Source organism: Bactrocera oleae, chromosome 6 (genome assembly GCF_042242935.1).
Source record: "Bactrocera oleae isolate idBacOlea1 chromosome 6, idBacOlea1, whole genome shotgun sequence".
NCBI lineage: Eukaryota > Metazoa > Arthropoda > Insecta > Diptera > Tephritidae > Bactrocera > Bactrocera oleae.
Window position 1 is genome coordinate 11288644 of NC_091540.1, and position 23902 is coordinate 11312545.

Below are 23902 nucleotides of genomic sequence, written 5' to 3' on the forward strand. Positions count from 1 at the left end.
AACACATGTCTTTAAATATTTTTAAACTCGCAAAGTCGCATGCAACTCTGTGCTCTATGGGCTCGTTTGACACATTCACTCTCTTTGATATGTCAGAATAGTCTAATTGGAAGTTTTTGTGTGGACAACGGTAGATAACATTGCTTTTCCTCACGGTATGTTTTTGGTGTAAATAATCACGAATTAACTGCAAAAAATTTGCATCAATAAGTAAACAATTTACACAACAATTCGTGTATCAATAAATGCAACTCAAATATGCAGTGAATTAAAAGAAACACATTGTAAATTTATATAAAAAAAAAAAAAAAAATGAAAAGAAAATGCCAATACAGAGCCCGCCGTGAGGCATAGCGCCGAGTGAGCACACGAGTGCAGATTGTGCGTTGTTTTGTTGTTAGAGTGAACGAAAATAAGTTCTGTACAAAGAAATAACTACATAAATGACCATTTAACGGCGTAACAATTTCGCAGTTGAAACAAATGTGATTTTACAATTTTGTGCATATTCATACATTTTAGAAAAGAAAAAGATATACAAAGCTAAACACATATTCGCGCTTTGTATAGTGAATGATATGCTCTTAAAGTTCTAATAGGAGAGCGTAATTGGTCTTGCTGTTCGTCAGGGTGTGACCGCAAATTGGCTTCCATATGAGGTGTTCACTGATGTGTAAAATGCACCTGCAGCGGAATATGCCTTTGAAAATTCCTACCCACCTGTTTTTTCAAATGTACAATGATATTTTGCCATGTAAAGTGCTTCACAACTAACAAAGAGTGGTTGTAAAAATGTTTCATTATGTGCAATCAAAGTTGAAAGTAGTAAACGCAGTGACAATTTGCCATTACAATCCATTCATTAGTTGGCACAAGCACAACGTACCATATGTAATTGACAATTTGGTAATTAGCTGTAGATGACGGTAAATTGGTTGGACTTGTACACTCTGATTGGAATTTGTGTTTCAAAGAGAAGTGAGTTCGCGAGAGTAAATATATGATACTCAAATTGGTGTTGGAGAAGTCTTTAGTATTCGTTAACAGTGGTGACTACTTTTGGCTTAATTTCGATTTTGAATGTAAAAAATTGGTAAAATTATTGAAAAAAGCCAATATAGCAGCAGTATTTTCATAATAGCATATTATTGGCAATTTATACATGCATCATGTCTTCGACTTTATGCTGAATCGTTGGTTTTGCTAAGTACTCAAAATGAAAATGATAAACTTATGCGATTACTTTAAACTTTTTCTGTACATCACTATTGCGCTCTCTTCGAATCATTTACTCAGTGTCATATTGGCATTCACTTGGCCAAAACAATTCAAGCGGCTATGACCACTAGTTTGTAGGTAGTATATACCGATTGGATTCAGTGTTTTTGCTAATAGAGACGGTTGGACATCATAAAAGTCTAGAGTGCGGACAGTGGCATTTTGCCGTTAACTATTAACTTAATTCTAAATCTAAGAATAATGAGAAACTAGAAATGCAAATAACACGGCATTAAGAAACAATAGAGAGAATAAAGCGCTTAGAATACTGTTCATTAGTGTGATAAATTGAATGAACTTCAAATAACACGGAGATGCAAGAAATCAAATAAAAAACCAAAAAAGGTGAAAATAAAAGGTGGCTATAACCTTAGCAGTCCAATGAAGAAGTTTCGAAATTTTATGCTGTCGCTATCTGTTTGTGTGTGTTGTTGTCTTTTTGTGTAACACAAATAGACGGAGGCAGTGAATTGACGCCCTTGGTCGTTGAACGTTTCTACATGTGCACGAACAAAGTGGACGCGCTTTTGACACAGCTGATACTAACGTTTAAGTGTTTTAGCTGTAAGGGACTTCTTTTTTTTTTTAATGTATCCTATTTAGTTTTTCAATGCCATTGACGCACTTTGCTTGAAAACACAAAACAAAAATATATTCGAGTCATTCAAGTGAAAAGGTACTTGAATAAAATCGAAAGCACAAAATTTTCTTACAAGAGCTCCGAAAACCTTGAAAATTTTCAATTCAAATTCGATTTTCTTATTTCATCGAACGCAAAAAAGTTTTGAGAAGAGTTTTGTGTAAAAAGTATGTCTAAAATAGGAAACTACAGTATGCTTCTACATACATACATACATATGTACATGTGTACGCACATGCAACCATACAAGTGTATGTAGAAAATTTGGCACACACGAAACTCGTACAATAAATAAGAAAACACACATATCCGCTGCCTTGTAACTTTTAGTGTTGTTGTTTTATTTATTATTTTGTCCGCATATATTAATTTTGCTTTATTTCTTTTACAGTTGCCGATTCGTGGTTAATCAACCAACTGACCAACTAACCAAACCGGATAGCACCAAATAAACGCCCAGCCACCACCTTAGAATACTCCACGTCAATCATTCTATGTTTCATATGTTAAGTTCTTCTGGCTGTTACACCAATCAAGCTGTCAAACTTAGTAAAAGAATTTGGCAATAATGTGGCAACAAGCAAGTTGAAAGCGGCCGATGTCAGACGTGTCGCTTTTGAAGTTTAAAATCAAATTCAATGCAAAACAAACACGTCTGATGACAAATATTTTCGCTGTCGCAGCGAAAAAGCTAACGAACTTTGCGAAAACGCCGACAACAACAGCACCAACAGGAACAGAAATTTATCATATATAAAAGCGAAAAATACAATACATGAAGAGGTAACACCCACGGCACCTGCACATACAATCGCACGTAAAAATTCATAAGCGAGCGTACAACTACGAAATCGCCAACACTCGGCACACAGCGTCATAAAGATCCACGTCCACCTATCCCCCATATAGACACACACTCACGCTTGCATCCTAAAGGCAAACAAATTTTCAGTTTGTTGCTAATGTAACTACTAGTGATAAGAACGAACGCACAAAGTAGCAGAGACCGAAAACGAAAGAAGTAAAATAGTCAAAGCGGCAGGAAAAGTAAGGAGAGAGCACGTATAAATAGGCATAATAGAACGGGAAAGCGCAGCAAAGCGGACACAGCGTCACACTCCTAGTTGATTAATTAATTTATTGTACAACTTTTTAGTAAGCGTGAACACATTTTAATACTTTGCCACACGAGGTAAGAGTTCGAGATAGGTACCTGTACATTTTCTCTCAACTTGCCAAAAAGCATAACAAAAAAAAACCAAAAAATAAATAAAAAAAAAAACAAGACAACCAAATTCCCTGCGTGTTCTGGTTGCCTGTCAGTGAATATTTAAGCAAATATAATGACATCATACGCAACCGCCAATGATTCTAACAACACAGCAACAGCAACAACAAGCTCAATGGATAATACAAATGTGGCTAACGCTACGGCAACGTTAGCGTCAAACGCTCTCGCTACAGATACAATGGCAGGTGTGGAGAATGTTGACGGCATGCGCAACTTTCACGCAACTATCGACCGTTCGCCTTATGAAAGCCCAACAACACCGTCAACGTACGATTGTGATGTACTGCGGAAATTAGGCGAAACAACGCTGCAACAACAACAACAGCTGTTGCAAGATCAACAATTGTTAGATACACCAACAAGCAATTGTTGCACAGACTATGAATGTGATTCGTTTTCGGACGGGCATGAGAAGACCGATACCACACCGGAAAATTTGAAGAAGATCGATGATGTCATTGAGCAGCAAGCGCAGCTGCAACAGTTAAAAAACCGCTCATCCTCGCACTATCTAGTTAATTCACAAGCATCGGCAACTAATGCTGACGCTTTCGATAGAGATATTGTTGGTGCTGGTTATGGAGTTGGGCTAGCTGTGGCGGTTGATGACTCAAATGCAAAATTTTGTTTTGGCAAACCGCTTTGCAATGAAAAAGGTGAGTGAAAAAATAGTCAAAAAAAAAAAAAACTTGAACAAAAGCTTTAGCGATCGGCAATAGTAAGCAGTTAGTGAGTTAGTGACAGTGGGTCGAAAGGCGCGTCTACATTTGAACTCTTAGGCATACAGATAAACTCGACAAAAAACTGTTTTATATAAATTTCATCGATGTACGGCTAGCACTTGATGGCTCATTGCTACTTTTCGACGGTGAATCATGTTCAACCTGAGCAAAACCGGATTTAATTAAAGCCCTGTCATCTCAAACTTCTGAGTTATGCATAAGCTGCTACAAAACCCTAATAACAACTAGTAATCCCGATCATTACAAAAAGAAGATCTAGCAAAAAGTTGTATATGTTCATTCATAGTTCCAATTAGAAAAAATCCTCCACAAATAAAAAAATTTCCATACAATAACAAAAGTGTCAATACACTGCACAACAGCTTAGAAAAGTGTTTAAAAAAATCCACTGTTATTAGCTATCGATTTGGATCACTGTGAATGTATATATGTACGTGTGTATTTGCGAAATATTTCGTATATCAGTTGTTTCAAACCGAGCAGCCGCAATTGCACATCATTCACGCCAAGCAGTTTCATCTTATGGTACTGCTTTTTATTAACGTTTTACGGTCATACATGCACATATTTGTGAATGTACATACATATATTTTGCTTTTATTTCAATGCATTTTCAACACTAAAATATTACGCTCATTGTTAACTTCATTGCTGTTGCGTTTTTGTGGTGGCTTATGCCTTTTGCGGAGACTGTTGTTCCCGCTGTTGACTGCATTGGCTATGCTGGAAATGTTAATTGTCATTCAAATTGCGCTCACGTCGCACTTGTCGCTTTGGACAGCACACACACACACACACATATTCAAATACGCGTATTACCTAATTCGGTTTGTTGACTCTTCAGTCATTCAGTTTTATTTTAATAAAACTATTTCCATTTTGCATTTTATTGCTAATTTCGATAAACGTACAGGTGTATTTTTGTATGTATGTATGTATGTAGTTGTGCGCGTTTTAAAATGTGTATGCTTCTCGTATTTTGTAAGCGCTTGATTAGCCCACTTTTCGCTCGAATTTTGTGCAAAAATATTATTCCCTCAGCTCTGCATGGCTGCCCGATATACCTCAATTAGTTTAAAATTCTAGCGCTGTATACCCATTACCTGTAGTAATTTCAAAATGTGTGTTTATAATAATCATAAAAATGCTATATTTTGCATATGCGCGTAGCAAACCTGCGAAGAAGCGGTCTTATTGACTGTAATTTCTCCATACAAACGGTGTTTGTTTACTTTTATAACTTCTGTTTACTAACCTCTACTCCAATGTATGGCAATTTCCATACACCTATACACACACATACACATGTACGTAAGTACTCCATTGCGTTGTGCTTAGCTGACAGTGCGCTAAGTGCTTACTACATGAATCACCAATTGAGCAGCTATATAGCGCTTTTCGGTCACATTTGTAATTCAGCTGAGCTAATCTGTATATCTGTCGCTGTTTATCTGCTACAACGAAACTTGACGCAATTTTTCGAAGCCCATTTCTGGTTGCGGCCTGTCGCACCCTAACACATGACTCATGTTGTCACTGTGTTTAAATTAAAAAAAAAATATACTACAATACAATAACAAAAAATTCATTTGAAGTATTTAAAGAACATATTTAACTATATTTGGTTAGCGACAACCTGTGTGTGCTCATCTGCATATGAATTTCATATTTTTAACAATTCATATTCCTACCCACGTTCGATTTATTAAAATATAAAATATTTTCTATTTTATTTTTTCAATGTATGTATGTATTTAAGCATTTGGTTGTAAAAATTTTGCACATTTTTTCGAACCTTTTATTTTTGTAGTTTTTTTATATGTACTTTGTTGTTGTTGTTGTTGTTGTTATAACGATTATCTAATCCCCGTTTGGGTGATAAATTCTAGATTCGTTGTCGTCGAGGTCATCTAACGGAAGGCCCAGGAAACGAGCTGTTTCGACGGGGTCGGACCATAGGGAAAGGGGTGTTAGATGAGTGGGGTTTGTAGGGCATGCAAAGAGGTGGTTAGTGTCATGCGGAGACTCATTGCATGCAGGACATGTGTTTAGTATGTCGGGGTCTATTCTGGATAGGTAGGAGTTTAACCTGCTACAGTATCCAGAACGAAGTTGCGCGAGGGTCACTCTAGATTCGCGAGGCAACTCGAGCTCTGTGTCTGCAATGGGTGGTGGTTTGACTCGTATTACGCCATTCACTGAAAGGGAGTCGGTGAAGGTGTTAATGGCTCCACTGTGAATGGCGGTCAGTGCTTGTCTGAAGTTAGTTGCGTCCGAAGTCTGGTCGACGTGCTGTCTGATGTCGTCGACGTAGTCAAGGAAGGACCTCTTGATGTTCCTAGGAGGCTGCTGCGCTGCAAGCAGGCGTCTGCAGGGGTGGTTTCTGCGAAAACATCCCAGCAGAAACTGCTTGGAGAGGAGCTCATTATGTTCCTTAACCGGAAGCATACGGGCCTCACTGTGTAGGTGTTCGATTGGGGACATCAAGAGGCACCCCGTGATAGTCCGGAGTGCAGTGTTCTGACAAGTCTGGAGCTTCTTATTCTGCGTGTCACTACATCCAGGCGACCATATTGCGGCTGCATAATTGAGGACCGGCCGGCCGATTGCCTTGTATGTTGCCAACAACGTTTCTTTGTCCTTTCCCCATGAGCTGCCGGCAAGCGACTTGAGGATTTTGTTGCGGCTCTGTACTTTGGCAGTTATCGCGGTCGTGTGAGGAGTGAAGGAGCACAGACTGTCCAAAGTGACGCCTAAAATTTTAGGGTTATTTACTGTCGGAATTTTTGTGCCATCGACTGAAATGTTCAGGTCCAGTCTGTACTCCTTCGTCCAATTGGTGAAGATGGTCGCTGTGGATTTAGTGGGGGAGAGTGTTAAGTTCCTTGCAGAAAAGAAGCGAGAAAGATCGGAGAGGTAGCCGTTTACTTTTGAACACATGCCATCGATTCCATTGCCCGACGTCAATATCGTACAGTCATCTGCGTACGAGGTCATTGAAATTCCCGCTGGTGGCTGGGGGAGTTTCGAAATGTAGAAATTAAACAGTAGCGGGGAGAGGACACCGCCCTGCGGAACCCCCTGTTTAATTTTTCTGAGTTTGGAGTTTTGACCTCGAAATAGTACGGATGAGTGTCGACCGCTCAGGTAGTTCATGGTCCACCGCTTCAACCCTGGAGGGAGCGTTGATTGTTCCAGGTCCTCAAGTAGCGTTGCGTGATTGACTGTGTCAAAAGCTTTTGACAAGTCCAACGCTACGAGGATCGTCCTCTCGCAGGGTGGCTTCTGGTTCAGGCCATGAACTATCTGGGCGTTTATGACGCTAAGTGCTGTGGTGGTACTGTGCACTTTACGGAAACCATGCTGATGGTCTGCTAGGCTCAGGTGGTGGGTGAATGACGGGAGTAACAAGGCCTCAAGTGTCTTCACTACTGGGGAAAGGAGAGTTATCGGGCGATAAGACTCCCCTTTGTTGGCGGGTTTCCCAGGTTTCAGTAGTGGGACCACTCTTCCGACTTTCCACACATCGGGTATTTGAAGAGTGGATATCGACAGGTTGAGGACCTTGGTGAGGTAGTTTACTCCCGTTGGGCCTAGATGTTTTAACATCAGCATGTTTATTCCGTCAGGGCCGATGGATTTGGATGATTTCGCCTTTTTGATGACATTCTGAACCTCCTCATCGGTGAAAGTAAGTGGTGCGCAGTCTTTTGGCATTTTGCGCAACCGTCGGGTAACACATCGTTTGGCCTTGTCGGTCGAAGGGTGCAGTATAAACTGCCGGCTAAAGTAGCTCGCGCACTTCTTCGGGTCCGAGGAGGCATGGCCATCGAATTGGATTTCAACCCGATCGTCATGTTTCCTCGGATTTGACAGGGCCTTGACAGTAGTCCAAAGCTTACTCACACCGGTGGAGAGGTTGCAGGACTTCAGGTGCTCTATCCATTTTGTCCGCTTATGATGGTTTACCATGTGCCGAATCTCCAAATTGAGATCCCTTATTCGGGGATCACAGGGATCGGCATGGCGTAAGGTGTCGCGCTCATTTGCTAATACAGCTGCTTCGGCTGGGAAATTGGGGCGGAGTTCCGCTATTCTTCCAGCCGGTATGAAGCGAGCTGTAGCAGCAGCGATCACCTTGCGGAATTGACGCTCGCCAACGATGACGTCCGTAGGAATGGATAGTGCGTTGAAGGTGCTCTCAGTAAATTCTGTGAAGCCGACCCAGTTAGCTTTGTTAAAGTTAACATAGGTGCGGTTATCCACAGAAATAAAGTCAGGAGGTTTCTCGATCGAGATAATTATGGGCAGATGGTCTGATGCAAGAGTTAGCATAGGTCGCCAGGTTATACTATTTATCAGACCACCGCTAGCGATGGTAATATCTGGCGAGCTATTACAGGTGCCCATAATTCTGGTGGGGGCTTCGTCATTCATTGTGCAGAATGTCGAATCGTCTATCTGTTCCGCCAGCTCCATCCCCCTACGATCGTTTGACAGGCAGGAATGCCAAAGATCGTGATGCGCGTTAAAGTCGCCTAGCACCAGACGGTTTTCACCACGAAGTAGCGCATCTATATTCGGGTGATATCCTGTTGGGCAACATGTAACTGGGGGGATGTATATATTAAATATTTCGAGCTCGACATCGCCTGACCGGACAGCTATTCCCTGACATTCTAGGGTAGTGTCCCTGCGGTCGATGTCAACATCGATTAGACGATATTGCACGGTGTTGTGCAATATGAAGGCTAGGCCTCCACCATTATCTCGCTCGCGATCCTTACGTAAAACGTTGAAACCTGCACAACTCAGAAGATCTGAGCGGCTGTTTAACTTGGTTTCTTGGACCGCAGCTATCGTTACGCGCTCCCGGCTCATAAATGCAACTATCTCCTCGATCTTGCTCTGGAGTCCGTTGCAGTTGAATTGTAAGAGTCGCGTTTGTCGCGGGTGTCCAGTCGTGATCCTAGGGGTGAGTGGGGTGCGTGTAGGTGGTGGTTGTTGCAGCTGTGCTATCCGCATGGGCGGTTGTCGCACTATGGTGTTGGTTGGCGACGCCACTGTTTGTGATTGCGGGGGCAGACTCCCACAGCATGGGGCAACATACAACGCACTCCACTCTCGTGTGGTGCGCAGGCCAGAACACGACAGAAAGTGACACCAGCCAGTACAAGAATTGCACTTGACTGATGTGACATTCCGGCGTATTATGGTCTGACACACGGAACAGACTGTGCGAGGAACCAGGAGTTGCTGTGTGGTTCTCGCACGGGGATTGGAGCTGGATGAAGGTGGGGGGGGGGGGGGGGGAGGTTGGTCAGATTGGGAGTTGTGCTGTCATGTTATGTACTTTGTATGTTTGTATGTATATATTGAGTATATGTACATATGTGTGTTGTTTTTCAAGTTTTATCTAAAATTTAGATTTTCTATTTCAACAATAATTCACTAAATGTTTGTTACACAAATTTGCTTCATGGAGGCAGTAAAAAATAAATCAGTGCGAAGGTCGTACTAATTTGGCTGACGTATAATAAAAAAATTACCATTTAATTAAGAAATTACAAATTAATTAAAAAATTATAAATTAATAAAAAAATTGCAATTTAATAAAAAAAATACAATTTAATAAAAAATATCAATTTAATAAAAAAATTGCAATTTAATAATAAAAAATACAATTTAATAAAAAAATTACAATTTAAAGAAATTACAATAATAAAAAAGCAGTTAATAAAAAAATGACGGTTAATACAAAAAATACAGTTAACAAAATAAAATATATTATAATTCATAAAAAACTATTCAAAATTGGGTTAATTTAACAAACATTAAATTCAGTATTCGAAGTAAAAACTAAAAATAAATTTAAAAATAAAATAATAGTTTAAATTAATAAAAATGAAATTTGAAAAATGAAAATGAAAATAAAAATATTTTTTAATTTATATATTGTACATATCTATGTATTTATACCCATTTTCGAAGCTGCGACGTGCAACAGCTTCTTTTCTAATATTTTTTAATATCAAATTTTGTATTAACATGTGTATTTACAAACAACATGCACATACTTCTGTATACATAAGTACAAATCTAAATATACTTAACTAATTAAATAATCAATAAATAAATTCAATATGCTTGGCACCCAACAGCAACCAATAACACAAAACACTCATGCATGTAAATATATGTATGTATATATGTATGTATATCTCCAGCTTTGGTATGTTCTTATTATTGTAATTTATTTAGTAACTGTACATTCTTTAACAACTCTGCATAATTAAAATGTATAAATAATTACCGCTATTTGGCATTTCAATTAATTGTTTATATACTAAATACAACAAGAAAAACACTGACCGATGAAACACAAAGATTGTGGCTTTGTGGCTTGCCCATAACATAGCGAGATATGGACCTGTACATACCTACACACACATACTATATGTACAAATATATATATATATATATATATATATATATATATGTATATTTGTAACAATTCTTTGTCCGACGTTTCACTGTTGATATTTATATAAATGTGTCTGTCTGTTTGGAGATAAACCATAGTGCGTGGGCTTCGCTAAATTGTTTAGCAGCATGACTACTTATACCATATATAATATATTCCTACATACATACATGTATGTATATATTTACATAAATACGCAGTAATTGTGTTTATGGAAAAGTTGTTATCTGCTCGTGGTTTGCTATTATTAGCAAAATAGAAAAAATAGTGTAAACAGCAAAAAAGGTAAAATCAGAGAAATTTCAAAGTGAAACGCAGAAATTCTGCGCAAAACACTTCCATAAATTCACCGTTGCCGTTTACTGCTCTGCCGCTCTACGTGACGTTGGCAGTGGAGTGTTGCGCTTGCGTAGCGAAGTTCAATAGAAAAGTCAGGTAAAATGTGAGTTTCGTTCGAACTTTGGCCTTCACTTGCCATACCGTCATGGTTGTGCAACGTATAGCAAGTAAATTGTGTAAACAAGTGTGAAATTTCTGTGGGACGAATAGGTGTTTAGTCTGTTTAAAAATTGTGTGATCTCACCTCCACACCGTTTCCTGGCTACGCTGCTGCCCATACACGTATTATATGCTGTAACGACGTACCGTTGCCTGAGCTGACATTTTTCCCTACCTTAACTTGAATGTGGAGTATGAAAATACGTATGTAAGTTGGCGTATTGCTTCACTGTGCCACAACAGCAACCATATTTGTCCAATATGCAATAGCAAAAGCAACAATAATCGCACGCATTCGTTGTTGGAAAGCAATCAAAAGCAATCTCTATACCGCACGGAACAAATTTTTACATTTGCTTCACTTTGCCACTAACGCCACCCCACCACCGTCTCTCCTAAGCACTTCAACTGCACAAATCTCAATAATTTTCCTTTTTTTTTTCGTTTTTATTTTCGTTTTCACTTAATAATTGTAATATGCACGCTTAATATAATTGTATATTTTTCTCTCAATTCCGACATTTTCGCAGATATGTTGAGCAAAAGCGAACGCATAGAAAGCCACGGCCATAGCCACAACCACAGCATCGACTGTTCGACAGCCGGTTTAGGCAAAAGTAAGCGCGTTGTCGATGGTAACGGCAGTGACAGCGGTTGCGTTACACCGTCCACTATGTCGGACATCAATGCGGCGGCGCTGCTTGCCAGCGGTGCAGACAATAGCGAGTCGTTGCCGCACGACGATGATTCATCCGCCTCCAATGCAACTAATACTACCACAACAGCAACAGCAAATAAACAGTCGTATGCTTTTACAATTGACAACTTCAATGACAGCGGTTGTGATCCTGAAGCAGCTAAAGCGCGTTACAAAAGCATGATGGAGCGTTTTCAGAGTCGTCACCGACGTGGTGCATCCATGTCGAAACTGGAAGCTGGCGATGCTGCCACCAATAAGGAAACCACAATGACTAGCTCAGTGTCAGCAACACCGCTGAGTGGCAGCGCCAACGCACGTCATGCGCGCAATAGCGCGGGCGCCGTTGATAACTCATACGATAGTGGTGGCGGCGATGTGCCGAAAGTGAAGCTGCGTGTGCGTGATCGCAGCACATCGCGTGTACGCGACGCCAGCAAGCGACATAGTTGGTCACCGCGTTCTAGTACACAAGAGTCACAGTTGCACGCGCACGGTCAGCATGCCGTTGCGCAAACGTCATCAGCGACGCGTAATAGTCAAAACAGCGCCAACGAACGCGCGAACACTGCACAGAAGCCCTTACCGCCCACGCGCAAAAATGTCAGCAAGCAGAAACCACCGCCGCTGCAGCTGCCCAAAGGCGCTGCCAACCTAGTAGCGAATCGCACACAATTCACGCCGCGCTCGACCGCTATGCAATTGGCCTTGCAGAAAGTGGACTTTCTTTGCGCGCAACCGCCGCTCGCCGAATTAAAGAACTACAACTTAGAGGCGGATAATATCAGTGAAACTGGCACTTATACGCTGGACGGCGACAATTATACGGAGGAGCAAAAGGATCTAATGAACATCGACAAGAGCGCTCAGCAGGCATTAAAAGCACAACAGCGTCCGAAGCATTTGCAACTAAGCAGCAGTGGGGTTGATGTGGATGCGCAGCTGTGTAACACAAAAATCCCAGTGCATGTGAACAATCGCTCGAATGTGCTCGAGGTGAATTACTACCACGACGCAGAAGTAGAACAGGGTCCGCAATCACCGCACGCATATAACGAGCGCGATCTCATTTTGGGTTCGCATGAGTCGGCGGGCGCATATTTGGAGAAGATAAAGTCTCGCGTGCTGCGCAATGCCTCGGCAACAAAATCCGCGCCATCGCAAGCTGATAACGGACAGAAAACGCCTACGGAGGATGATGGCGATTTGGGTTGTTTCACCAGCGTGACAACCAGTGGTGTGCTCGCTAAAAAAAGCGCGCTTGATCCACGTCCGCGTTTGACGCGTAAATCTGGTTTGTCCACGTCACAAATTGACTCCTCGGAGTATGTAAGCAATGAAATGAAACTGAAGGCGAATACAGCTAGCGCGTACTCGGGAGGTGGTTTCACTGATCATCAAAAAGCTGAATATCGTTTGAACTTGTTCACCAATCAAAAGGATAATACACAAGCGAAATTCGCGGCGACACGCAGTTATATAGAATCACCACCGGATACACCTACACACCAGCAACTATCCGATGCAGCGGTGTTGAAGACGGCACAAACAAAAAACGATTGGATACAGGAGTGGGCACGCAATGCGCGGGCACGCAGCCTCGCTTCAGACACGTCAAAAACTCGCATTCACACAGATGCGTCGCAGACAGCGTTGATGACGCGCAGCTACACGTGCGCTTCCGATACAGCAGCCGGTGCTGATTCGCTCACCGACGATAGCATTTACAATAGCAAACAGTGCATCAGCGCTGCCAAGCTGAATCGCAGTCTTGCCGAGCGTTATCGCTTGTCGGGCGAATGTGACTATTCGAGCGATCCAACGTTGTCGAGCGGCGCGTACAGCAGCGGTGGACAGCCGGCCGAGGGCATTTGCAAGCCTCCAAAGAGTCCTTCGAAAATACCCTCACCGCTGCATTCAATTGGTCGTGCGCGCAGTGCAAGTCGTACGCGTGCGCCACTGCAGAATGTGTTGTTACAGGGTGGTGTTGGCGACGAAGAGGCGGATATTTATTTGCAGAAGACAGCGGCTGCTATTAGCAATTTACAGCAGTCGCTTTCTCGTAAGAATTCACTAAAATCGCCGCCAACTACACATTCTTCAGCGTCGCCACGTGCGCACTCGGCACGCTCGCATGCTCATTCCTCGGCGTTGTACTCGCCGCCAGACGACTGCGGCAGTCCACAGCACGGCTTGGGCTCGCCCACATCTGCGGCCAGCGGCAGCGCTTACCATCACTCACCGTTGCATCGGCGCGTCGCTACGAATGATCCCTACAGCCGCAATGCACAGCATTTGCAGCTGATGACGAGCAGCTTCAATGAGCAGCAATTGAAGTTGCTCACCAGCGGTGAATACTTGGCGCGGCAAATGCGTGCGCGCAAGAACTCCTTCGATGGCAACATCAGCAATTCGCCAGCACGTCGCGCGGCAGTAGCAGCGGCAAATGCACAAGCGCAAGCGCAGGCTGTGCAAAGCGGTCAGGAGTCGCCATTACGTCGTTCCAGTTCATTCTCGGCGAAAATAGCGACAACTCAACGTGCGGCGCGTCCACAATTCTCCAACATTTACACACCACCGGCTGCGCGACACAATTATTCGCTGGTTGGCGGCGGTGATGGGCAGTCCGCGGCGACGCGTGCGAACAAAAATGCTAGCATTATCAAAAAATCGGCGAGCAGCAATAATTTCCGGCATGCCATCGGTGATTACGACGAAAATTTCCAATATTATATAAATGATGAGGATGACATGGGCGAAGAGTATTATTCAAGTGGTGCTGAGGAAGTCGAGGAAGAGGAGGAAGACGACAATGACCACTATTACCACCAACACGATGATGATGTGCAAGCGGAAGTGGATAACACGGCTGCAGTGCCGCTATCGAATACGCGTTTGAATAAAGCGCTACTGATGCGTATCGAACGTAGCAAGCAACGCGTAAGCGGCGGTTCCGGTACGGGCAAGCCATCTTCTGCGCCTGTAACGAGATTACAACAACAGCAAGCTGTCGGCTCTTGTGGCGTTATGGCATGCCCGAACACGCCCGAATTACCACGGCGCGGCATACGCAGTGCGCCACGTTCCAGCGGCGCCACAACGACGCGACAGTCAGTGCCGCGTGACACCAGTCTCAGTCGTTTGGCATCACAGGTACCCAACTCGCTGGCCTCGGCAAAGAAGCAATTACTACAAACTGCCGCCGCTGTGCCATCTACAACAAAGCTGACAAATCAACGGGTGCAACCGAAGTATTTGGACATATCGAAGTACAAGCCGGCGCAGGGCAATAATTTTCTACGCAAGAACGATTCCAAAAGCACACTGAAAACGTCAGCATTGAGCGGCGACATGATGAAACGCAGTCCGAGTAGCTCATCGATGGGGCTGAGTCGTGCGGATCCGACACGCACCAGCAATCGCAGTGTACGCTCGGTGGCATCGTGCATGACCACAAGCGGCACTACGCTTGGCGGTGGTGGTGGCGGTGGAATGAGCGGTCGGGCCTCATCAGCGGTGCGTAGAGACCAGTCGGGTGAGTGCCACAACGCCGCTCATTGCATTTGCATTCAAAACGCGTTTCGCTTGAAACGTGTGCGGCATGTAATTGTTTCGGCGGTTAATTACATTTTTAATGCATGCCTTTTTTTTCAGTGACCAAACAAAAGGAGGCAGAAATGGCCATGTGGAAGCGACGCTCCACGTACGACCCCATGAAGGCGGCAGCCGAAGATCGTCGCAAGAAAGAGGAAGCCAAACGTTTGGCGCTCGCCAAGAATATGGGCGAAATGCCGTGCGAGAGGTAAGGCAGTTGTATGATTTTTATTGCTTTTATTTTAATTACCCACTAACCACTGTGTCTGAGTAAGGTATTGATTCTAAAATGTATATGTGTATTGTATATGTTGACACACAAGGTTTAGAATACTTAAGGCGAGGTTATTAAGGTAATTTTAAAATATTTGGATCAACTGTAAATGCTGTAAACTACATTTTATGATAATACTTAGCAGTTATTGTAGGTAGAAGCCACATACATACGTACACACATACATGCATATGCGTTCGGAATGTTACTCGTGTCAGATAGCCAGGTATAGCGTGCCTTACCGTTAACTTTATACGCACCAATGCAAGGTTAAAGCCAAATTATCACAATAAGGAATTAGGAAAAGTAGTGTAAAAACGCAATAAAAGCAAACACACACAATCTATTGAAAGAGAATTAGATTTAGTAATCAAAATGAGAGCGTTAGACTTTCCAATTGAAGCTGCACTGCATAAAAATTAGGTACACTGGTTTAAAAAAATTATAACAACAATGAATATATGCATTATAGTGTGCACTCAACAACATTTGGTTGTAAAAACTAATCAAATAGCGTAGATTTGAAAAGTAATTTTCAGTTCTTTGTTAAAGCTGCCATGAAGCATATTTAAATTTTAATTTATTATTATTAGAATACTTATTTTAGAACAAGAAATTTTTTTTTAGCACTTTAGTATATATTTAAATATAAAAAACCACTATAAGGAAACAAAAAAAAATATATAAAAAAATTTAAAATTACTCTGTAGCAACATGTTGCAAGAGTATAAAAAAAGCATAAGTTGGTGAAGGAAAACAAAAAATATAAAAAATTTAAAATTACTCTCATTCTATGTACACAATATTAATAATATCTCATCATTTTTATTGTAAACATATTTTTTTATATTGAAAAGTATTAATTTAGCTTAGACCCGGTGAATGGTAATATACTGCAAATCATATAAGTTCATTTTGGGTTGCAGTTTTTAAAACGATAATTGGCTAAAATAGATTAAAGCAGGCGGTTGCGGTGTCTTAACAGCTAAATTGGTGCTAAAAACTTAAATGCTTGCGTACCATGCACATTAGAGGCATGTATTTCACGCAAATAAATATTTTTAAAACAATTTTATATTTCTATAGCGCCTTCTTTAAACTAAAATTTTGTTTTCCAAATTAAGTCTTCCATGCACCACATAACATACATATATATGTACTATGTCTGATTCCGTATACTTTTTTGTACGCTTACTGCAATATAATTCGATTTGCTTTTATTTACTTATTTACTTACACTATGATTTCTTCTAATTTATTCACCACACCACTACGAAAAATCAACACAAATAAATTTATTAAACAAATACACATTTCCCAACCAACAATCAACCACACTGCGTCCACGCAAAACCACCACATAACACTTAACCCACTAGGCCATCTAGATCTCCCTATCGTCGTGGACAGTTATGACCGGAAGGCTTGCTTATAACCGATCTCTAAGCGTAACTACTGCAAATATAAAAAAGAAAGAAAACAAATTATTATTCCTATTTGTCATTGTTACCACCAAAAATTCCATCCAAATCAGTCAGCATTAGCATCAAGTGAAAAATGAAAAATACATGTAAATCATTAGTCACCGGCTCCTTGCAAATTGATGGCGTCGCGCATGAAACAAAGATTTAGCGTTTAACGCTAATTATACCTATTGATTTAGCAATTAGCGGCGGTAATTAAACCACTTAGCAATTGAAGTGTGGGGTGCTAAATGCAAGGAGTTTAGTGTGTCTGAAGTGCATGCAACGAATAATAAAGAATATATACGAAAATATCCAAACCATAAGGAATGCGGGAGTGAAGTATTGGCGGAAAACTACGCCTTACAAATGTAACATTTAAATGCAAAATATACTAAATTAACGCAACGAAAAACAAAGCTAACAACAAAAAAATAATAACCGAATAAGCGAGCGAGCAAGCGAACGAGCGAAGAAGCGAATTCCAAAACTAAGAACGTCAATACAGAGAGCGATTTACATATGCATATACATATATTTAGAGAGAAGGAGAGGATGTGAAAGCAGTTGCAGCATACTTTTAGGCGTTACACATACTTGCCAAACAATTTGTTGTGAACGTCAACGTGCGAGTAATTCAAATCAAATCAATTCCCATCTTAATGCAACGGCATGCATTAGTTAGCTACTTATTGCATTGCATTAGTTGTTGTTGTTATTCACTTTGTGCAAGTTTTGTATATTGCTTTGGCGTTGTAACAATCATATGCGTCAGCATTTCGCCTCATTTTCAGCGTTTCCGATTTGCTGTTGTTCTTGTTATTGCTGCATTTAATTGTCGTCATTGTTGCCATGAATTAACATAACGCCCGCAAGTTCGTATGTCGTAAGAATGACAGTAAGAATATGCATTGCATACTCACACACATACACATACATACAATCATACATGCATAGATTCGCGGCGCAGCACATGAAAATCGCTCACTTCGTACTTATCTGCTGTAGTTAGTACCCTATTAATTTACTATCTTCGTACTTTCACTAATTATTTTGTAACGAATCGTTCTTTTTTTTTTAAACATAATGTCTTTTACGCAAATTTCTTAGAATCGTAAAAATCTCTAAAAGTAAACCTCTTTCGTCACTCGAACCATGTACTAATTTACAGCTAATGCGAAATTGGCTATTGCATACGCACCTTCATATAAAGTATGTGTTCATAGAATTCGCAATTGATTAACACATACACATTTACTACCAACTGTTTTAATTAATTTTCATTAATTTGCTTGCTTTGTTTGCCTCATTTATGTAATGTTTATAAACACATCAACATATAAGAATGAATAATATAATTTGAGAGGTTATATGCACTTGTAAGTTAGAACGTTTTTTTTTATGAATTTGTTTTAAAGGTCCATAAATAGAAATAATGTACATTTTCGGAATATAATGTAGTTTAATAATCGTTAATTAATTTTGAAAAATTATGGATTCCCTCGATTCCGTAGCCGATCACCAGAAAGACCTCCGAAAAAAGTTTATTGGCGGTGAGAATGATTTTCCTACTCAAATTTATCGCTAATCCAAAAACCAAAAAAAAAAACTAAAATTATTAAAATAATTGAAGTCAGCTAATAATCGAACGGATAGTTAAATTTTTGTGTTTGACAAAATGCCGGCTTTCCAAACCAAAAAAAAAAAAATTGTGAAAAAATTTACACTTGTGAATGGCTTAGAAATAAACCTTTTATCAAAAAACTTGCTCTTCGATCATTATCTGACAATTAAATCTAATAATTATATCTCCAACCGTTACTAAGAAATTTTCCTTACCGCCTTTGTTCTGGATTTTTGGAGCCGATTACACTGAGTAAAAAAAAAATTCCCACAAATACGCTCATATCTCCGAAACTATTTGATTTGCCGTATATGCTTCAAATTTTCGGCGAGTATTCTCAATATATGTATATGTACATTCGCTATGTGTATATGCAAAAACAAAATTAAATTTTTTGAAATACAAGTGTATATAACCACTTAATTCAAATACGAACGCATTTTTTATACCCATTGCATATATTTAGGCGCTTGGAACGTACTTTGGTTTATGGATTTCTATTTTTACGGTTTCATGTAATAAGAATTATAAATTACTGCATTTTATTTTAAATAAATTTTAAGTACATAAAAAGTTAAAAATATTTAAATTTATGTTTATTAAATTTAATAGCATTTTGTTTTATACTAGCTCTTAGTGCTTTAAACTTTTCTCGTAACTCCAAATATATTCATCAAATTTTAGCGAGCCTTTAAGCACTGGGTATAAGAGAAACTAAAATTTACATAACATAAAAACGTTTGTACAAAAATATTCTTCTTATAATCTAACCCACACATACAAACATTTTCAATATCATTAACAAAAAATTACATTACGTTGTTACTGTATTAAATTGCATTTATTTAACTGCATTTGATTTGCATTTTTTTGAGCGCATTTGTTTAGCAAAAATATTATATCAATAAAGTTATATCACTGATATTGGCAACTCATTCTATTCAACAGTGCAGCACGTACGCCACCGCCATTCAAACAACAACTATCGCTGGACGAACAGTGGACTGAGTATGGTGAAGAAGAATGCGTTTAAAGCGCAGGGAGAGTTAAAGAACATGAGGAAGTGACAACCAGCGTCCAGTGATGAGCAGCTAATTTTATGAGCGACGAACAAATGCGTTTAAAAAGCTTTTGAAAAGTGATACATAGGATCTACTATAAAAAAAAATACAAATATAATTATATTAAAATTATTATTAAATATTGTTAAACAAAACGAGAACAACTATAGCAGATAGTACATACTATATAATTACGTGAATTGAGTTAGGTAACTAGATGTTGCAAGTTTGTCTGGCATAAGTACACTTGTGCGTCGTCGTGTTGGCATACTGCTATAATAAGGCGATAATGATTTGATAGTTGAAAACTGTATTGACGGCATAAAAGATATGATTTAATTATATATATTTAATAATAACTTGTATACATATATATAAAATATTATATGCAACTATTTTGTGAATGGCATACACCTATTATGCGTGTGTATGTGTGATAGCAACATAAACACACAAGCAAATTTGAAACTAACTAATTAAAAATGAATTATATATTTATATATAAATATATATATATTTCTTTCGCTGTAAACTGTAATTTTTTATTCTGAAAAGTAGCGCAGAATATACCTATATATGAAAATGAGTGAAACACAACACTGAAAATACTCGATAAAAAGTTTGTTTTTGCGTTAAGCTACGCTGCTTTTAACTGTATACTAAAATTGCGTGTGCAAATCACAAACTATGATTGTGCATACAGAAGTAGCGATTTTGTTTAATATATAAAAATATAAACATACATTGTCTTGGTGTAATGTGTGCGCATGCGCATATGCGTGCGCTTAAAGCAATTAATAAACCTACTATGTACTTTTTACATTACTGTATAGGCGCTGTAATAATTTTGATAAGTCGTTGCTTTAGTATTTAAATATATATATATATATGAATGATTGAATAAATAAATATATAAATGTGAATATGTAGCGCAAACAAATGGAATGTAGTCACTTATCCAAGGCAAGTGTACAGAGTGTTTGCGGGGGGATCTCTAAAAATAATAAATATTAATGCACAGACGGCTTTTTGAGGTATACATATTTTAATTTGAAGCGCTTTATATGATTTTTATTCGATTTTATAAATTTGGTTTTTAAAAATATAAAGTTTAAAGTTACTATTGTACTTCAAAGGAACTGTTTAATTAGAATTTCTCCTAAATAGGAGAAGTTGCGAAATTTGTCAAAAATAGTTAAAATAATAATTGTTTCTTTGAAAAACTTTTAAAAGCAGTTATTAATAAAATTTAAAGAAATGTCAATAGTTTAAATATTTTATTTTATATTAAATATTTTTCAAATGGTTATAAATATAAATTCAAAAATTTAAAACTTAACCTAAAATTTTCTTGAAGTAAATTTCTTCTTTGGTATTAAAAATATTTTTTGATATAATTTTTCAAACGGTGATAAATAAAATTTCAAAAATTTAAAGCCTAACTTAAAATTTTTTTAAAGTTAATTTCTTTTTCTTTGGTTGTATTGGTAGTAAAAATATCTTTTGATACAATTTTTCTAACGGTTATAAATAAAATTTTAGAAATTTAAAACCTAATATAAAACTTTCTAGTTCTAGTAATTTTTTATTATTACTTTTTTGTTACATTAATTTTTTTCTATAATTTTTTTAATTAAAATTTTATTTATTTCGTTTTTCTCTTAATTATTTATTATTAATTGCTACTTATTAATGTTTTCTATACAGTTTTTTTAGTTTTATATTGATTAATTTTGTTTTATTAAGTTGTTTTTTATTAGTTTATTTTTTTTTCGAAAATACCAATTATTTTTTTCTATTAATAGTTTTTTTATTTTTTTATTAATTGCTTTTTATAAATTTTTTTTTTATTATTCTTTTTTATAAATTTTTTTAAAATTATTTTTTTTTTATAACTTTTTTTAAAATTATTGTTTTTTATAAATTAAAAAAAAAAAATTTTTATAAATTTTTTTAAAATTATTTTTTTTATTTTATAAATTTTTTTAAAATTATTATTTTTATTTTATAAATTTTTTTAAAACTATTTTTTTTTTATAAATTGTTTTTAATTTATACATTTTTTTAATACATTTATTTATTAGTTTATTTTTTTTCGAAAATATCAATCTATTTCTGATTTATTTTTCTGTAAGTTTAGTTGTTATCAACAACCCTATATAAGCTTCTTCCGCAAATATTCTGCACATTATTAGGATTTTTTACAAAACAGTCATTTTAAACTTGTATTTATTAAAAATAAATACATACATATATGTATGTATACTTACTATACAACAACAGTATATAATATATTTAAGTCCATATAAGCAGCTTTAAATTTAAATCTATGAAAAAAAAACTTACAACTTTGGAATTTACCGGTGTTGGTAAGGCGTTGTTTTGTGGCATGCATACGATTCATATCTGCCACATGCAATATACTCGTCCTTTTGTGTCACGCAGCGAAAATAAATACAGTGCTACAATTTTACCGTAACTGTCGTTGATCTCTTGCTGCAGACTGCATTTGCTCGGACCGCCCTAATGCCACCACAAACTCAACGCGCTGTTATATATCCATTTTGCGTTTATTATTATGAAATAACTGTAAATTGTATGTAGTTAGTTGAAGTGACTGTAGAAATGATTTGCTTGACTGCCGATTACATATAAATACTGACGTGCAAATAGTCTTTGAACAATATACACACATAACTATATATGCTATGTAGATAAAAATACTAGCAACAACATAACCACATCTAAAAAATTGCCGTGCAAGTCACAGTTAAAGTCGTAAAAGTCTAGTTTTACAATTTTTTAAGCGAACACTATTTAAATTGCATATTTTTTAAGTTCTTTACACAACGACTAAATAACCAGCAGTACTAATGTACTCGATAAACAGTATGTAAACAAGTAATTAAAAAGAAAAAACTACGCATGTATTACGAAACCATATATTTTGATAGCATTCAGCATTGGAATGCAAAATAAGCAACGCCAATAATGTATTGACAGTAATCTTAAATGTTTGGCAAACAAAATCTGCATAAAATTATATCATAAACTTAGCCGTTATACATAAAATACCTTGAAATCAAATGTACATGAATTGTAAAATGCCAAATGAACTATAAAATATTTGTGAAAATTAATTGCAAAAGTGAAATAAATAAAAAGCTGAATCAAGTTTTGTTGTTAGAATTTTATAAACACATAATATACATACATACTAATACGCATACTTCTAGGTAGAGTAAAAATATCATTTTACGTTTACAGCAATTGAACTGAAAATTAAATGAATGATTTCATAGAAAAATGCGTTTTGTTGTTTGATTCGCTTTAGAAATTATGAATTCGCCGTTTCTATGTTCTATGCAGTTTTTTTTTGACTGATTTTCTATGGAAAATGGTTTCAAATAATCGATTTCTACTTTAAAATTATTTCTGATATGAGTGTTAATAATTCAATTTATAAAATAAAAAATTAAAATTTTATTGTTGAATATTTAGTATAGAATTTAAAAATTGTATTATTAAATATTTAATATAAGAAATAAATACATTTTTTAGTATTAAATGTTTAATATAAAAAATATATACAATTTTTAGTAATAACTTTTCAATATAAAAATTTTACTTATTACTAATTTTTGAAAAATACTTTTGGCTATAAAATTCAAAAAACGGCTTAATAATGTAAATTCTTGAATATTTAATTTTAGCATCTTTCAATCATAAAAATCTCATGTATTTGCTTAATTTATATGGTTATACTACTCAGCTGTTTGCGACAACTTCCGTAAAATCCTAGTGATTTTTTAAGTATTTCTTTATAGAAAATTTCAAGGTTATGATTTTTTATTTTTAAATTTCTCGTAGCTGTAAAAAATGGATCAAATTTTAAGGCAAATCAACAAAAACATTTTTTTTTGGCAATAATTGGTTATAAAAAAATTTTATTCAATATTACATATTCTGTAGAGAACTATTTCAAAAAAAAAAATTAATATTTACATAAACAAATTAAAGCATTAACTAATCAAAACATATGACTTGGATTCGGCCAAATGAAGAGCACTTGCGTACGAACATTTAAAAACACAATTTTAAAGTGAGAATTTTGCAAAGCCAATCAACTGATCATAATATCATTTTGGGAAAAAAAATAAAACAAAACAAACAACGATATCGATATCAAGCAAACTTTACTGTGAAAAATAAATTATTCAAAAGATCAACAATTGTTTTATTGTGAACTATAGAC

At 37.2% G+C, this 23902-nt stretch overlaps 1 protein-coding gene across 9 annotated transcripts; it reads left to right on the forward strand.

Moving 5' to 3' along the window:
- The first annotated feature begins 75 nt into the window (after positions 1-75).
- On the forward strand, positions 76-20179 carry LOC106617909 (uncharacterized). 9 transcript variants are annotated; one of them, XR_011396938.1, is made up of 6 exons: positions 76-155; positions 2310-3865; positions 11465-15166; positions 15286-15433; positions 16879-17642; positions 19535-20179. XR_011396938.1 is itself a non-coding variant. In XM_014235375.3 (5 exons), the coding sequence occupies exons 2-5, from the start codon at positions 3262-3264 to the stop codon at positions 19617-19619; spliced, it is 4539 nt and encodes a 1512-aa protein (XP_014090850.2). In that variant the 5' UTR covers positions 76-155; positions 2310-3261; the 3' UTR covers positions 19620-20179. The 9 variants fall into 9 exon arrangements, 6 of the variants coding, with proteins under 6 accessions (XP_014090850.2, XP_036216763.2, XP_036216762.2 ...); XR_004976153.2 differs by having other exon boundaries at positions 16879-17594; XR_011396937.1 differs by having other exon boundaries at positions 16879-17588.
- Positions 20180-23902: the final 3723 nt, after the last annotated feature.

What these genes read in the sequence shown, in the direction of transcription:
- LOC106617909 (XM_014235375.3), top strand. Translation starts at nt 3,262, where the DNA reads ATGACATCATACGCAACCGCCAATGATTCTAACAACACAGCAACAGCA. An exon ending in ACCGCTTTGCAATGAAAAAG is followed by an intron (nt 3,866 to 11,464) that starts GTGAGTGAAAAA and finishes ACATTTTCGCAG; the next exon opens with ATATGTTGAGCAAAAGCGAA. An exon ending in GGTGCGTAGAGACCAGTCGG is followed by an intron (nt 15,167 to 15,285) that starts GTGAGTGCCACA and finishes CTTTTTTTTCAG; the next exon opens with TGACCAAACAAAAGGAGGCA.